This window comes from Penicillium mononematosum (assembly GCF_028829835.1).
Source record: "Penicillium mononematosum strain IBT 11891 chromosome Unknown utg000002l:1.0-8112719.0:1.0-8118358.0, whole genome shotgun sequence".
NCBI classification, from domain to species: Eukaryota; Fungi; Ascomycota; class Eurotiomycetes; order Eurotiales; family Aspergillaceae; genus Penicillium; species Penicillium mononematosum.
The window spans coordinates 6,655,906-6,671,943 of NW_026643272.1; the positions used below are offsets into that span (position 1 = coordinate 6,655,906).

At 50.9% G+C, this 16,038-nt stretch overlaps 8 protein-coding genes across 8 annotated transcripts; 4 read left to right on the forward strand and 4 right to left on the reverse strand.

Annotated features, from left to right (window-relative positions):
• Positions 1-260: 260 nt before the first annotated feature.
• N7519_004307 (uncharacterized protein) lies at positions 261-2,989 on the forward strand (the record flags this gene model as incomplete). The annotated part of the gene is made up of 4 exons (XM_057291083.1): positions 261-353; positions 414-850; positions 900-2,268; positions 2,333-2,989. The coding sequence occupies 4 exons, from the start codon at positions 261-263 to the stop codon at positions 2,987-2,989; spliced, it is 2,556 nt and encodes an 851-aa protein (XP_057152285.1).
• A 200-nt stretch (positions 2,990-3,189) lies between these two features.
• N7519_004308 (ESCRT-II subunit protein VPS25) lies at positions 3,190-3,858 on the reverse strand (the record flags this gene model as incomplete). Its single annotated transcript, XM_057291084.1, has 2 exons — positions 3,190-3,302; positions 3,366-3,858. The coding sequence occupies 2 exons, from the start codon at positions 3,856-3,858 to the stop codon at positions 3,190-3,192; spliced, it is 606 nt and encodes a 201-aa protein (XP_057152286.1).
• A 213-nt stretch (positions 3,859-4,071) lies between these two features.
• trm8 (tRNA (guanine46-N7)-methyltransferase) lies at positions 4,072-5,287 on the forward strand (the record flags this gene model as incomplete). The annotated part of the gene is made up of 3 exons (XM_057291085.1): positions 4,072-4,235; positions 4,362-4,549; positions 4,629-5,287. The coding sequence occupies 3 exons, from the start codon at positions 4,072-4,074 to the stop codon at positions 5,285-5,287; spliced, it is 1,011 nt and encodes a 336-aa protein (XP_057152287.1).
• A 355-nt stretch (positions 5,288-5,642) lies between these two features.
• N7519_004310 (LIM domain protein) lies at positions 5,643-8,096 on the reverse strand (the record flags this gene model as incomplete). The annotated part of the gene is made up of 4 exons (XM_057291086.1): positions 5,643-5,969; positions 6,033-6,266; positions 6,328-7,973; positions 8,024-8,096. The coding sequence occupies 4 exons, from the start codon at positions 8,094-8,096 to the stop codon at positions 5,643-5,645; spliced, it is 2,280 nt and encodes a 759-aa protein (XP_057152288.1).
• Positions 8,097-8,923: 827 nt separating this feature from the next.
• N7519_004311 (MCT family MFS transporter) lies at positions 8,924-10,496 on the forward strand (the record flags this gene model as incomplete). The annotated part of the gene is made up of 2 exons (XM_057291087.1): positions 8,924-9,142; positions 9,198-10,496. 2 exons carry the CDS (start codon positions 8,924-8,926, stop codon positions 10,494-10,496), a joined length of 1,518 nt encoding a protein of 505 aa, XP_057152289.1.
• Positions 10,497-10,629: 133 nt separating this feature from the next.
• Positions 10,630-13,794, reverse strand: N7519_004312 (exosome catalytic subunit DIS3; the record flags this gene model as incomplete). Its single annotated transcript, XM_057291088.1, has 2 exons — positions 13,580-13,794; positions 10,630-13,529 (listed from the first exon to the last, which is right to left on the reverse strand). Exons 1-2 carry the CDS (start codon positions 13,773-13,775, stop codon positions 10,630-10,632), a joined length of 3,096 nt encoding a protein of 1,031 aa, XP_057152290.1. The 5' UTR covers positions 13,776-13,794.
• Positions 13,795-14,023: 229 nt separating this feature from the next.
• N7519_004313 (carbon-nitrogen hydrolase family protein) lies at positions 14,024-15,107 on the forward strand (the record flags this gene model as incomplete). Its single annotated transcript, XM_057291089.1, has 5 exons — positions 14,024-14,035; positions 14,094-14,186; positions 14,244-14,527; positions 14,599-14,677; positions 14,751-15,107. The coding sequence occupies 5 exons, from the start codon at positions 14,024-14,026 to the stop codon at positions 15,105-15,107; spliced, it is 825 nt and encodes a 274-aa protein (XP_057152291.1).
• Positions 15,108-15,341: 234 nt separating this feature from the next.
• On the reverse strand, positions 15,342-15,916 carry N7519_004314 (uncharacterized protein). The gene is made up of 2 exons (XM_057291090.1): positions 15,639-15,916; positions 15,342-15,552 (listed from the first exon to the last, which is right to left on the reverse strand). Exons 1-2 carry the CDS (start codon positions 15,896-15,898, stop codon positions 15,468-15,470), a joined length of 345 nt encoding a protein of 114 aa, XP_057152292.1. The 5' UTR covers positions 15,899-15,916; the 3' UTR covers positions 15,342-15,467.
• Positions 15,917-16,038: the final 122 nt, after the last annotated feature.

A 16,038-nucleotide genomic window follows, 5' to 3' on the forward strand; every position in this document is an offset into this window, starting at 1 on the left:
TCAAGAGCATAGATCGAATACAAATTTATTTGGCAATCGTTCATACTACTTGAGTGTAGACTAGCTAGATCAAGCTAGTAGATCTATCGGATCCCGATCCCCGCGCTTTGGTACGGTACACGTGATTCGGCGTTCCTGACACGCGTGGGCGCGTCCCCGATTGCCTCATCTTTGGTTCTACACTTGGATGTGACTCTCTTGGAGATTCCCCCAACCAACAAGCCAATCTTCAGTCGCATAATTTATCTACAAATTTGGCCATGGCAACGGAAAATGGAGAGCCTAAGCTCTTCGAGCAGTGTTGCCTCTGTATTGTATGCTCCAAGGATCTCTCGAGAGAATCCGCGGAGCAGGTACGTGTTTTCCTGCGACTGATATAGCCTGAACTAGACTGACAGAATATAATCGCATAGCTGGCAACTCTCCTCGAGCAAAACGGCGGCGAGCCTCTGATTGTCCAACCTGGTGCCGAAGTCCCCGATGTAGCCAAGTTCAGCCATTTGATCTCTACCACAATTGACTTCGAAGCCTACGATACTACCTGCGATGCGCTGATCCCTGTGGTGAAGCCACAGTGGGTGAATAACTCGTTGACCAAGCGGAAATTGGCCAACCCCCGCCAATACAGCCCGGACCCGCGTCTGTTCATGAACGATGTGGTAGTTACCTGCGGCGACATCCCCGAGGGAGACAAGGATGCAATCATAGGCGGTGTTGTCGCGAAAGGTGGATTGTACTCTCCAAGAGTCTCTCAGATGGTTACACACTTGGTGGACCTCACGGCCGATTCCGACAAGGCGCGCATTGTCCAGGCGAAGAAATTGAACGTGAAGATTGTACTACCGCACTGGTGAGTTTTCTTGGTACAGCAGGCAGTGACCATCGCTGACTGAGAACAGGTTCGACGACTGCCTTAAACTTGGTCGACGAATCGATGAACGTCCATATACACTTCCCGATCCAGAGATCTTGCGCGTGGGTCCTGATACTCCAATCCGATGGCAAGAGAATAAGGATTTGGTCGGCGCATCGACTACGGATCCTTCTAAGCTGCCCACGCCATCCAGTTCGGCCTATAACTCAGGCCAACGGAGTGTCTTTGAAGGGAAGTCCATTATGCTGTCCTCGGACCTTGGAATCGGCTCCCACTTGCAGGAATCGATTCAAGCTGTCCTCGAACAAGGCGGTGCCACAATGACATCAAATGTCGACGGAGCAGACATGTTAATATGTCGTTACCGGGAAGGATTTGCGTATCGCACGGCATCGCGACTGAACATAGACGTTGGGAATCTCGCATGGCTCTACCGCCTCATGACATTCAACACATATACTTCACCCCTCAGACGACTACTGCACTACCCGATCTCTCGCAGTGGCATTCCCGGGTTCGAAGGCTTGAAGATCAGTTTGTCCAATTATGTTGGTGAAGCAAGAATCTACTTGGAGAATTTGATCGCAGCAGCAGGTGCAGAATGTACCAAAACCTTAAAACAAGAAAATACTCATCTGATTACGGCACATGGAACGAGTGAGAAATGCAACGCGGCGAAGGAATGGGGCCTTGAAGTTGTCAACCACCTGTGGCTGGAGGACAGTTATGCAAAATGGAAGCTACAGCCGGCCTCAAACCTGCGCTACAGCCACTTCCCTCTGCGAACCAATCTCGGAGAAGTCGCAGGCCAGACCCAGCTCGACCGCAATGTTTTGGAACAGGTCTTTTTCTCGTCCGGAGAGGCTGTTGCTCATAGCCCACGGCGCGCAATGCAGGGCAAGAACCAAAATATGGTTTCAGTGCAGCCTCCCGCTGAGAAGAAACGGAAGACCAATGAGGATGCCTCGGAAACTTCGCACGGTACTCCGCAGGGCAATGGAAAGTCGCGCGGAACTATCCAAACACCCGCACGAACCCGAATCATGTCCGAGGGCAAAGAGAACGAGACCCCGTCGTCGACTAGTAGCCGTAAGTCGAAAGAGGCAGCAACTGCCCGACTCCACGAGTATGCCCGGACCTTGCCTTGTATGAAAAGGAAAGGAAACGTGTGGGGGGGTGTTATCTACGGTGGCAGACGAAAGTCAGACGAGGGCCGGGTTCAGGAGAACAAGAAGCGTGCCTCACTTGAAGCTGAGGATGAGAGCGATGGCGAGCAAGCAGTGGAGACTAAACGACAGAAAAAGTCTCGGCCACCAATTGCTATGCACCTCTTGATTACTGGCTACCAGAGATGGGTAGGGAAGGGCAACGAGAAGAAAGAGGATGCAGACAAGGTTTGTTTGGCTACGGCAGTTATGAACATGATTAACTCGAGATCTATATACTGACATTTCACAGCGAGGCCTTCGAGACCTTGGTATTATGGTTGTCCAAGATGCCAGACGATGCACTCACCTGGCTGCACCGTCGATCTTACGAACCACCAAATTTGTCAATGCACTCGCGTATGCGCCGATGATCGTGAGCACCGACTTTATCGCCAGTTGCCTAAAGAAGGAGGAACTGCTGGACCCCTCCGATTTCCCTCTGGAGGATAAGGAAGCTGAGAAGAAGTACAATTTTGACCTGTCTTCTGTCACAAGAAACGCGAAGAAGAACAAGAATAAAATGCTGCAGGGCTATCGCATCTATTGCGTTGAGGACATTCGAGGCGGATTCGATGCATTCAAATCGATCGTTGAAACAAACGGAGGAGAGTGCATGCTTTTCCGTGGCCGACTGGCCATAGCGAACCATTCTCGGCGTGAGGAGAGCGACGAGGAAAGCGAAGGGGAAGATGACAAGCCTGCCCGCAAGGATGTCTTTCTTCTCAGCAGCGCCGGAGCTAATCACGCCCGAGTCTGGCCTCGGTTCCGTCAATTGGCGCTCGATATCAAGAAGACACCACGGATCGTCCGAGTTGACTGGCTCCTGGACATGGCCATGTCACAGGAGACACGTACTGCCGACGAGTACGAGCTAACTGAAGAGATGATTGAGAACACAGACCAGTAGACTGATACCAAGGTATTGAGTCCACACCCCTTTATCCACTTAGGGCTTTCAACCCAAGAACATGGATTTTGTGTATAAGCTTGGAGTATTGGCGACGTGATTTGACATGTCTTTTGACCTGCACATGATAAGCGCTTTGTTTTTGTCACGAATAGCCACGATTTATCTCAGAGAAATCCCAGCATCTCATCTTGAGCTCTTCAAAAGAACTTGACACCCTCCTGCCCCTCACCGCCAAAAATCTGTGCCCTGCCCCTCTTGACCAAGACATTCAGCGAGCGCAGCATGACATCAGTATCCATGCCATGGAACTCTGTAGACGCGGATCAGCACAACCCTATACACTATCACCCATAACCAAAGAGAGGAATCTTACCCTGCGACATGGCCCCCTCTCCATGAATCAGCTCGTAGACCGTCAAAACTGAGCCCTTCTGCCCAGTACCCTCAACCCAGTCAACTAGCACATCCGCCCATTCCTCAGGCCTCCTCCACCAAATCCACGCAACAGTCTTCGGCCCCTGCGCAGCACCATTTCCCAACCCCACTGAAGACGTACCTCCAGCATCAGAGATCCACTCCGCTCGCCGCCCACCGCCACCTTCCTCTTCGCTCTTGGTCATCCAGTCGACGACCGCGCGGGCCTCACGCAGATCAAGGCGCTTGCGCAGGGCTGTGTTGTGGAAGAGCGGGGATTCAACAGCATCGATTAGGGAGAGACGGTATTGACGATGGTGCCGGCACCAGGACTGGATTAGAGAGGACCATTTCTCGAGCTGCGAGTGGCGGGTTGTTGTGTTTGGTTGCGGGGTGAAGAAGGGGGGGAAGTTGTAGGTTGGTGGAAAGGGGAAAGGGGGTGTTGTTGTCATGCTGGAAAGGATTAAAGAGTGAAGAGTGAAAAGTGAATATCAAATAGCCCCGATAGTCCAAAAAGAAGTAAAAAGACAAGACGAGTAGAAAGTCGAGAACAAGAGAGAAAGTAAAGAGAGACTCCAATGTGGAGTAAAAGGTGGGGCCGGGATTTTCTCAATTTCGTCGACTTCGACCTTTTCGATTTCTCTCTTCACCTTTGTCAATTCAAAATGGCCACCGAAAAGATACCTGCAAAGCGCATGAAGCGCGAAGAGTACCGTCGCAATGTACAGGCCCAGCAGGAATCCACCGATGCCGTCATTAAGATGCCGCAGAAGAAATTCTTCCGCCAGCGCGCGCATGCGAATCCCTTCTCTGACCACCGGCTAGAGTAGTATGTATCCTCTTTTGCCTATTTCACGTCAGGTCTTCTCTTCTAGGGAACTTTATGCGGGATTCCCGAGCTTGACTGGCGACAATTCCTAATCCGGTCGCGAACTGATAGCTAACTAGTACTTAGTCCCCTCAGTCCCGCGCATATGGACTGGTCATCCCATTACCCTGCATTCGTGGACCCAGATACCTCGAAAACGAACCTCAGCGGAGGGCGCAAGTTGACCAAGGAGGTCGAAGTCGTGGATATCGGATGCGGATTCGGCGGACTGATGGTTGGCCTGGCGCCATTGCTGCCAGATACCCTGATGGTCGGTAAGTACAGCGCCGCGAATCAAAAAGACACATCGCACTCTGCTGAACGAGCAACACAAAACTAACAACAAAACCACAGGTATGGAAATCCGCACCTCAGTGCTGGAATACCTCAGCTCTCGCATCCACGCTCTACGCAGCCAACAACAACGCCTCAAGAACAAAGCCGCGAACCCATCATCAACCGAACCCCAAGACGCCTCGACACAACCCGAAGGTACAGAATCAACGGCTCCCGCCCCAGCCAACGACGACGAAATCGGCACGGAGAAAATCTTCCCAGGAAACTTCGAAAACATCACCGCAATCCGCAGCAACACTATGAAGTTCCTCCCCAACTTCTTCGGCCACCACCAGCTCTCCAAGATCTTCATCTGTTTCCCCGACCCGCACTTTAAGGCCCGTAAACACAAGGCCCGTATTGTCTCCGAGTCTCTGAACTCCGAGTATGCGTATGTTTTGCGGCCCGGCGGTCTGCTCTACACCATTACCGATGTCGAGGAGTATCACCACTGGGTTCTGCGGCATTTCCTGCATGGGGAGCAGCCGGAGGGTGCGGCTCCTGCTCCGAGCAGTAAGGATCTGTTTGAGCGGGTTTCTGAGGAGGAGCTTGCTCTTGATCCTTGTGTACGGGTTATGAAGTACGAGACCGAGGAGTCGAAGAAAGTTACGAGAAATAAGGGAAACAAGTATGTTGCTGTTTTCAGACGCAAAGCTGATCCTGAGTGGCCTGCTTGAAAAAGGAGTGAAGAGAATTAGATACCTAATTAGAACGGAGAATAACGTTATTGGAATCATTGATCTCAATGATATGACGAAAAGAGAGGTGTTTTGAGGCGTTTTCACCCTTTCTAAATGCATTTCAACATCATACTCCAACATCGCTGGCAATCTTCGCTGGCTAACAAACACAACATAAAAACGAACAAACTCCCGAAATGGACTGAAAAAACGGTTGTAGAACACATGCAGACAAATCAAGAATCAAGTGATGCAACAATCAAACACCGACATCATGCATGAATCTATCATAAAAGCTGTAATCTCGTTAAATCATGGTGGTCGTAGCCCCACGACTAGACGGCGCAAAAGTCTAGCACATCCCAGGCGCCTTGAGACGAATACCTTCACATCTTTCACAGATAGCCAATTGGACGGGACCACCGATGATGCGGCCCTTAGCTGTTCGCTTGGGCTCGCCTTCACGAACGAAGAATCGGCCCTCCGGACCAAAACCATCACCACACTCGTGACAATTGAAGCAGCGTTCGTGCCACTGGCCACCAATTGCGGTGATGACAACCTCGTCCATGACATGCTGCTTGCAGCCCAGACAACGTGGTGCGGTACGGCGCGAGTGGCAGCGGAGACACCATGCGAAGCCATCTTTCTCGACAAAGGGAGTCTGGGAATCGAAGGGCTACGAGGAGAAATAGTTAGCTGTCATGCGTTCGAAATCATCAGAAAGGAAATTCACACATACATCACCGCACTCTGCACAGAAGAAGTGGCCGACATGCCATTCGGCACCACACGCCACTACCACTTCTCCTTCGATGGGGGTCTTGCAGCTCTTGCAACGGGGGCTGAACAGCTCGTGGAAATCCAGATGGCAGTAGAAACGTGGCACACGGGCCTCAAGGTCAGTGGCCTCTGTTTCTAATCTCTCAGCTCTGCTGGCCTCCGGTTCTTGGTAAGAAAGCCACACATTCGAGGGCTGTGTGGCAGTGGAAACAAGTGAAGCACTCCGGGTGGAATCGACATCCGCCGGCGGTTACAATTTTTCCGGCAATCGAAAGCGTACAAAGCTCGCAGCTTGCAGTCGGGACACCAGATCGCGTATAGGGCGAGTGCCAACGGCTCTGCGAATCAGATCCCTGCTTTTTCGGGAAAGCCGGTTTAGTTGGGCTGTTTCTCGTCGGCTGAGGCACCGGTCTGGTCGATTGCTTGGAAGGAGCCTCTATCTCGGAGATAGTGGGTACTTTGATGTCCGGGAAATTGATCACGGGGACTGGAGGCGGCTCTGAGACTTCAATTGAAGGGGCTGAGACTTCAATGGTCGGTGCTGCCACTTCAATCACGGGTAGGGTTGGACGCTCAGGTTTCGGCTGCTCGGTTGGTTTCCAACTTTGGTCGAAGCTCACGATTGGGCGTCCGACTCGATCACTGACGGCTGAAGGCATCGGTAGCTTTTCACTGCGGTCTCCTCGCTTTTTGCTGGTAGCTGCGCGGATATCGTCGCTGCGTCTCTCTCTTACATCCTCGGTGGGGACAGACTGATCTTTTTCTTCAAGGGGAGGAGTCGGAGTTGCACGCTCATTTCTAGTGTAACCGGCGTTGTTTGACTGAGTAGGAGGAGGAGTAGCGCTTTCGTTTCGAGTGTAGCCGGGGTTACGCGACTGGGTGGGAGGGTTTTTCTGGATTTCAAACCGGGAGATTTTATCCATCACAGGGCTGCTGTGAGCTCTATTCTGCAACCAAGGCAATGGCTTGGGGACACGCCCCAGAGCGTTGCGTGGTTTGTTTTTCAAAGCCGACGAGTCAGACTTAGAGAAGTCTGGTTTTGCTTCGGGTTCCTTCTGAGTATTATTGGGCTCTTCGTAAATTTGGTCGCTAGGGTTCCTGAAGATTCCTTTAGATGAATCACCGCTGACAGTTCGCGATTTGGGAGCAACAGACTGCTCGGGTTCTTCGTCAGGTAGCTTAAAGTTAACTTTGAGATTCTTCTTGGAGGGTCCAGCCAGAGATGATCGTTTCCGCGTCGACTCGGGGCTAGAGTTACCATCGGAGGATACACTCGAGCCTGTCGACTGGCTAAATCTATTTGTCGAGGGGTTATACGCTCGGGAATCATTTCGGACAGGGCTCTGGCTGCGCCTGTTGGCATCAGGATTTTTGTATGGCGCATAAGGGTTTTTGAAAGCTTGACCAGGATTTTGATGCATCCAAACTAGCTCTGTGGCCTCATCCTGAGCTGCTTGGTGAAGACTCATGTCGTCCTCAATATCCATTTTCTGCAAGGCATCTCGTAATGCCCGTGCCTCCTCCTTTTCGTGTCGTCGTTGACCATTTTCACGATACGACAGAGCTGGAGATGCTGGGATTGGAATAGTACGTGCATGAATTTCTGCTGGAAACACGTTCTTCCGGATTGAGTGCGTGCGTGGCTCCTGAGCTAAAGGACGACCCATGGCCCCGCCACTGGGCACATGGGAATTCGCCCGGCGATGGGACATTGCACTGCCTGAGCGCCGGTGATCTTCAATTTCATCTTCGACTGGTTTATGCATGGAGAATGCCGAGGATGCCCTTGGAGGAAGACTATCGGGCAGATCGCTGGTTGATGTGGCTGCTCTGCCCGGGTATGGACGAGATCCTGTTGGACGGGCAGGACGATTTGCCCGCAGGTCCTTCAAGTACGATGCTATTGACTCATATCAGCTCTGATCCGTGCAAGACCAAAGAGTCACTTACAAACTTGATCATTGGACATGAAGGATGGGCCAGGAGGTGAGACCTTCCTGTGACCAGTGGAATGTTTATGCATCATGGAATTGCAAGGATCAAGGATATGAAGAGATATACGGATAAGTACAGGAAAGAGGGACCAAGATGGACTAAGATGAGAAGAGTCTAGTTGCGATCTACACTTGACGGTCTGAGCTGGCTAGCGTCATTGGGTCCCCCTCCCAAACAAACCCCCCGTCGCGAGGCAACGGATGACTCAGATTCCTTATCTGCCCACGTGTCGATAAGGGCTTGGTTCTATTTAACCCTATTAAGCCCTATATTGGACATCGGAGCATATATTTCGAATATATAGCAGTTAATACTTGATGGAGACTCAGCCCTATGGATACATTTGTCTAATTAAACTTAGACATCCATTCCTGAATCCTTGGGATGACTAAAAAGATCCCCCACATCTGCCCGACTTGGCCTCGACTGGGACTTGACTGGAACTCTCCGCATCGGCTTCTCGGCACAAGATACCCCACAGCCAAGCAACCCTGACTTGGGAGCTGCACAGCTTTCGATGCAATGTAGCTGCGAACTTCCTTCATTGGTTGAATATCGCCGAATAGGAAGAATCAACCACGAGGCCCTGGACATCTTTTCTCTATACGAACAATGTTCCTTCCAAGGTTCCCTTGAACTCGGCGTTTTGTCCGATAATCCGATAATCCGATGACTCCAATTATTACCAATGATAAACTGGTCGAAATCTAGTCCCTTTTTCTGTTAGCGTACTAACTTAGGTCTCTTGCTTCTTTTCACTACATACTTGCATGTCGTGACGGAAACAACAACCAGTTTCGATCTTCTCAGGAGCTCGTTATCTCATAAACAAGCTGGGCTTGTACCTGAGCTACCATGGCAGATAATGTGCCAATTGATATCATCCGTTCCCGCGAGGACGATCTGGACCGAGAGAGTGCAAAACAGGAACAGAGATCGCATCCGCAGTCGGCACCACTAGACGTCGATGAAGATGAAAAATATAAGCGCGATGTTGCCCCGGACGGTGGCTATGGTTGGGTCTGCGTTGCCTGTGTCTTCTGGATTAATGCGCATACCTGGGGTATCAATAGCGTGGGTCATATATTTTCCCTTTCACTGTCATCTTACTAACAAGTTTAACTACTAGAGCTACGGGGTCTTTCTGAGCCATTACCTCTCACACAATGTATTTCCCAACACATCTGCCCTATCGTACGCCTTCACAGGCGGTTTGAGTATCTCCTGTGCCCTTCTGGTGGCCCCATTAGCTACTCACATGATCCACAAATGGGGTGTACGATTTGTACTCAACCTGGGCGTCTTCTTCGAAACCCTCTCTCTAATAGGGTCGTCATTCGCGACCCAGAAATGGCACATCTTCCTCAGCCAAGGCGTCTGTTTCGGTTGGGGCATGGGCTTCCTCTTCGTGGGCAGCGTCGGTATCACCCCGCAATGGTTCGACAAGCACCGCGGTGTAGCGATGGGCATCAACGCCGCCGGGTCTGGTCTGGGCGGCCTGATCTACTCCCTCGCAGTGGGTGCCATCATCCCGCGCTATGGGTTGGGCTGGGCATTCCGCATTTTGGGTATCATTTCCTGCGTCGTGAACCTGGTCTGCTGTAACTTGCTCCGAGATCGCAATAAGGCCGTCGGCAGTCGATTCACGGCTTTCCATCTGCCCCTGCTGCGTCGCCCGGAGTTTTTGCTCTTCCTCGGGTGGGGTGTGTTCAGTATGCTCGGCTATGTGGCGCTGCTGTTCAGTGTTGCCAACTTCGCTCTCTCCGTTGGTCTCTCGCCGCACCAGGGGAGTATTGTCTCTGCGCTGCTCAACCTCGGTCAGGGTCTCGGTCGTCCGTTTGTTGGCATGTTCAGTGACCGGCTTGGTCGCATTAATATCGCTACTTTTCTCAGCTTCCTCTGCGGTCTATTCTGTCTCGCTATCTGGACTTCTGCTGATAGTATGGGTGTGGTATGCTTCTTCGCGGTTTTGGTTGGCACTGTCGCAGGCACGTATTGGGCTACTGTTTCTCCCGTGCTGGCGGAGATTATTGGTATCAGAGATCTTCCTTCCGGCTTAAGTATTACCTGGCTCACCCTTGTTGCCCCTTGTACTGTCTCCGAAGCTATCGCGCTTCAGCTCCGCAGCCATAGTGCTGGTGGAGGTACTTCATATCTGCGCGTTCAGATATTTACTGGATTCATGTATGTTGGCGCTTCCATATGTTTGTGGATCGTGCGTGGTTGGAAAGTCGGCGAGTTGGAGCTTGCTCAGGGACGCCCTGATTCCACCGTCCAGCCTGGCCCGTTGACCGGAACTCATGGTGGAAATGAGAAGGAAAACCGCCCTGCGGCTCCTCCTCCGACCTTGGAAGCCACTGAAACAGGTGCTCCGTTATGGGCCCCGATCAGCTTGGTTCGCAGAATGATCACTTTGAAGAAGGTATAAATATAGTTGCATAGCGCAGAGCACAGATATGCAAGACAAAATGAACATACAAAAATAGACAATCGTCTGCCATTCATTTGATTTGAACGCCGTTTTAACACTAGATGTAATCTACATGGATGTAGCCTTTTGTTCATGCCTCCGTAACCAGAATCCGGACCCTTCTCTTGCCGGCGCCACGACCCTCTTCCTTGACAGAGCTGACATTGACACGAACCTTTTGGAAGAGTTCGACAGTCACACTGCGTTCCTTCTCCGGGTGACCCTTCTCTTCCACACGAAGGGTGTATTCCTCGCTATCAAACTCCGTGGTGCGATGAGGAGCTAGCTCCCGTCTTTCGGCCACGGAACGAGCTCCGGATTCACCGGGCAAGACGAAGTCCTCCAGACGAACGACGCCTTCAATGCCGAATCGGGGAACGAAGATAACAACACCGTTCTCGAACACTCGCATCACATATCCTTCTTCTTCAATACCTGCATCGACCCCGTCGGCGGCCATCTTCTCTCCGCGGGCCTTGAGAGCCTGACCCACGTAGTATTCAATACTAGCGCGGCCGGCATGCTGGGCATTGCGGTGACGGACGTTGATGTTCCGGCAGATGTCTTCGAGCTTGTTGCGGGTGGTGACACCCTCGATGACTGCGTGTCCATCCTCGCCCTCATATCCAATGGCAGAAGCTAATTGCCGGTGGACCATCAGGTCGGCATATCGTCGAATGGGCGAAGTGAAATGAGTGTAGATGGGTGAGGCGAGACCATAATGACGGAATTCAGATTCGGTAAACGCACCCGCGCAGAAGTATTCGGCAGAGGTCATGCAGCGGGTCGCCAAAATACGGACCAGGGTGTTGAAGAACGGGTTATTGGGATCGACGCAGCGATCCAAGGAATCAGCCAGAGCTCGCGAGCTGGAGACATCAAGCTCCATGTTCCGCTTCTTCGAAAGTTGATTTTGAAGGTCCTCGAAATTCTGAGGCGGGGGAGTGGCGTGTCGACGAAGCAAGGCAGTCTGAGAAAATGACTCGTAGATCTTCGAGCCAACAGTGATATTGGCGAGAAGCATAAACTCTTCGACCAGGCTATTAGTGTCAAGCATAGCCTTAGTCTTGACATCTGTCAAAGGATCGCCCACTTCGTCACCCTCGCTCTCAATGCGGACTTCCGGGGACGCAAGGTTCAAGGCACCAGCGTCCATACGCTTCTGACGGAGAACCTTGGAGAATTTCAAGAGAGCGCGCATGCTTTCGGTTAGCTCGTCCTGCTGTGATTTGTCGTCGATGCGTAACTGAGCTTGTTCGTAGCTGAATGCTTCCCGGGAACGAATGACAGACTTGGTGAAATTCGAAGACACTATCTCGGCATCAGGTGTCATCTCCCACAGAACTGAGAAGGCATATCGTTCAACATAGGGCTTGAGAGAGCACAGATCTGTACCAAGAAGATGAGGGAGCATGTCGATACGCTTATCAACTAGGTAAACAGTGGTTCCACGAACACTAGCCTCGAGATCCATTGGGTTGTTGGGCTTGACGAAATGCGACACATCCGCAATGTGGACACCGACCTCATAGTTTCCATTTGGCAGGACACGCGCATGAAGTGCGTCGTCAATATCCTGACAGCCGGGTGGATCGATACTGCAAATAAGCAAGTCTCGAAGATCTTTCCGGCCGTTCCAGCCCTTGTCTTCCTTCGAGACTGGGACCTTCCAATCATGTCCTTCGGATGGGAGACAGTCCAATACAGACTTCGGGAAGGGTTTGTACTGCACATCATATTCAAGCAATAGAGCCTCGGTCTCGGCCCCCTTCGTTTCGAGCTCTCCCAGAGCCCGGATGAAGTGGCCAGTAGGGTATCTAGAATCGCGATCCCAAGAATCGATAGTGACAAGAATACGCTGACCGAGAATATCGCTGGCCTGTCTTGTGCGCACTCTGATCTTCGGGATACGCTTGTCCATGGGCAGCAAGAAAACGTTTTGTTGCCGTCTGCCAGAGGCCTGTGAGCCAGTAGAATTCGTGTCGACGTGACCAACGTATTGACGCCAGCTGCGCTTGATCACACCAACGACCTTGGCAGTAGGTTGTGGCCTGCCCTCCGCGTGCTTGCCATGGGCCTTTTTGACTTCTTCCTGGAGAGCTTTGCGTTCTCTATCCGTCACCACAGCCTCAGTCTCTTCAGTATCAGGGTTATCATTACGGGTCACGGCCTCCTCGTCCACGATCTTAGTCGAGGGGCTCTTCCACTGGTCCTGTGGCAGTACTTCAACCACGACAGAGTCACCTGCAATAGCGCGGTTACTGTTATCGCGGCCCAGAATAAGAAGAGGTTTATCGAAAGCTGCGGTCTTGACGGAGGCTTCCAGGTAGTTGTAAGGAGAAACATTGAACACTCCTTGGTGCAATGTCCCGGCTCGCAGGCCAGTTGTGAGTTTTGACATTGAGAAATATTCAGGGTAGAATAATTGCCCGCGGGTTGTTTCTTTGGAATCTCGCGCATCCTTTGACTCGCTGATCATATCCAGCAACATTTCGGACCCCTCCAAGCCGGAGACATAGTCGGATAGCGACAAGGCCGTCACATTTTCTTCCTTGCATTTCCGAAGGTTCTCCTTGTCATCGGTTACGACCACAATTGCCGGGATCGCCTTCTCTTTCTTGCCCTTCTTCGCTGATTGTTGCAGGTGGGAACCGTACCAGCTTGCTACCATGCGCACAGCGCGGTCGTTTCTGTCGTTGATTGTTTCCTCCGGTCCTCTCCGAACATGAGTCTCTCGGCGGAACTCATTGAAAAAGAGGTAGAAGCGCTTTTCGTCTGACTTGACGAGGGCTAGAAGACGGTTGTAAAGTGGTAGTGATCGGTTTCTCAATTCCTCGAGGACGGTCTGGAGGACAATCACATCGTAAAAGGCCCCAGTGTGCTCGAAAAGATCCATTCCATTAAGCAGCGCATTTGTATCGGGGACAAGGTAGTGGCCTCGCGGGAATGCAGTTGTGCCGGCGGGGCGATCGGATAGGATGAACGGCGCAACTGTTTCGCATTAGCAACTTACTTGGCCATCACCGTAATAATTTACTTACTGTTTCCATTGGCATCAGCAGGCGCAATCGTCGGGCATTGTGAGCAGAGCTTAGAAGAGCAAGGAATATCTTCTCTCAAATAGAGCTCGCGGACAATCTTTTGCACCTTTCCACTTTTCGTGGACCTAACGAAGACCTTGCTGGTAACATTTGCGGCCTGCGGGTTGGCAGACAAGTCTCTCCTTAAACTCTTCATTGCGACGATAAAATTCTACCGTCTAGCAGTTGCTGAATCCGTCAAAACTTGCGTGTCTTGTGAAAGATCCGAGGTGAGAGTTCTTGGCGGGAAGAAAGGTTATCGCTGATCATCGCGATAACTAGCTGAGTCAGCATACGGGCTCGTCACTTTGGGGTCGAAAGATGCCATTTGATTGCTACAACAGACAGACTTCCTCGTAAATATCTTGTTTTTAGACCCATTTCTGATTCCAAAATCTGATCACTATGGTTTTAGCAGTATGTGCACCATCCATTGGGCGTGAGCCACTGGTCTGACAACCTTGTTTTGATATAGGCCGTGGGGCAGCTATGCTCGACTAGCAACATAACTTCGAATCTAGCTCAGTGCAAGGTGTTGGTTCGGAAGGCTGCTGCAGCAGGTGCCAAGGTAGTATTATTTATTCTATTATTACCCACTCTCTGGTAGACAGCTCATATATGTTAGGTGCTGTTTCTTCCCGAGGCATCGGACTATATCGCATCCTCGGCAGAGCAATCCTATTCCCTCGCCCGGTCTGAAGAGAGGACTAGCTTTGTGTCATCTTTACAGAGAGACGCCGAGGAACAGAATATCCACATCAATGTCGGGATTCATGAAGTAGCTTCTGAAACCAGGCTCAAGAATTTATTGATCTGGATCGACGACAAGGGAATCATTACCCAAAAATACCAGAAAATCCATATGTTTGATGTCGATATCAAAGATGGACCTGTGCTCAAGGAGAGCGCGTAAGATTTTCCTATCTTTCGATACAAGATCCGATAGTTGACTTACCCTTCGCTGACCTTCAACTATCTAGGAGCGTCCAGCCAGGACAACAAATTCCAACGCCGTTTGAAACTCCTATAGGACGTGTTGGTCTCAGCATTTGTTTTGATGTAAGTACAATGCATGTTGGGATTACATCGGACACCAGCGGGTTCAACGTCTTACTCGTGCTCGATTATCTAGTTGCGTTTTCCAGAGATCGGCCTGGCATTGAGGCGGAAGGATGCTGAAATCATCACATATCCATCAGCATTCACTGTTCCAACGGGAAAGGCTCATTGGGAGCCTTTGCTACGAGCAAGAGCTATTGAGACCCAGTCATATGTGATTGCAGCTGCCCAGGCAGGTCCCCATAACGAGAAGAGACGAAGCTATGGTCATTCTATTATCGTCAACCCGTGGGGTGAAGTGGTAGCAAAGCTGGGAGATGAGCACCGAGAACCACAAATTGCGACTGCCGACATTGATCTCGATCTTGTGGCAAAGATTAGGCGTGAAATGCCCTTGCTTCGGAGAAATGATCTTTATCCTGAGATCTGAGGACGTCATGTGAACAGTGAGGAGGCGAATACCAATCGCTTCTACTTCCCCAGTACATTTCGCAAAGACCTATTAGATATCAGAGTTCATGCTGCTTTAACTTAAATCATTTCATGATGTACTCAGTGCGAATTATAAGCATTTTTTGCGACCAGAGCACCTATAACCAACATGACGGTAAAGAAACTTCGAAAAAGTGTAAAGTGATACAACAAGGAAAAAAACGAAAATAGATGAGCATGCAAAAGAAAACCTGTCTAAGAACGAGACCGGAACATCATATCTGCCGTTGCAGGTAGTACAGGCATAAATAGAAATAGTCCCTCTTTGATCTCTATGTACAGCGTACAAATTTGGCGTTTATTTCTTGACCTTGTCAGGGTCCTCGAGGATGCCCTCAGCTTCCAGTCTCCGTCGGGCTTCTTCAAGAGCCCAAGTTTGTATACTATTGCAATTGTCAATATTCCAGTTGTGCGAGGAACATAAGACGCCAATATTGAGGCGCTAGATCGGGATAGGGGTTGTACATACGAGGTATCGGGCTTGAAAACGTATGCGACACCAGCGACCAAAAAGCTTCCAATGAATCCATAGTACCAAATGTTCTCCCAGCCTTCCTTCACGTACTTCTGGCCGGGCTTGACACCGAACAGCCAGCCGGTGGGAGGATCATAGTGGTCACCGTGGTCCGCGGCACGGAGACTGGATCGAGTTGAGAATGCCTGGGTGTTCTGGGGCTGGCGAGGCAGGCAGCGCGCACGGAGGATGTGCGACAATGGCCGGGCAGTCATCTTGAAGATGGGGGTAAGAGAGGGTTTAGGCCGACCGAAGGGACACTGGCGTGTGAGGAAATTGGCGTGAGTCACAAGGGACAGAATATCCTCTTAAATTCAAATCGCAAGGACAATCTCAATTGATATGTTTGCCTCTT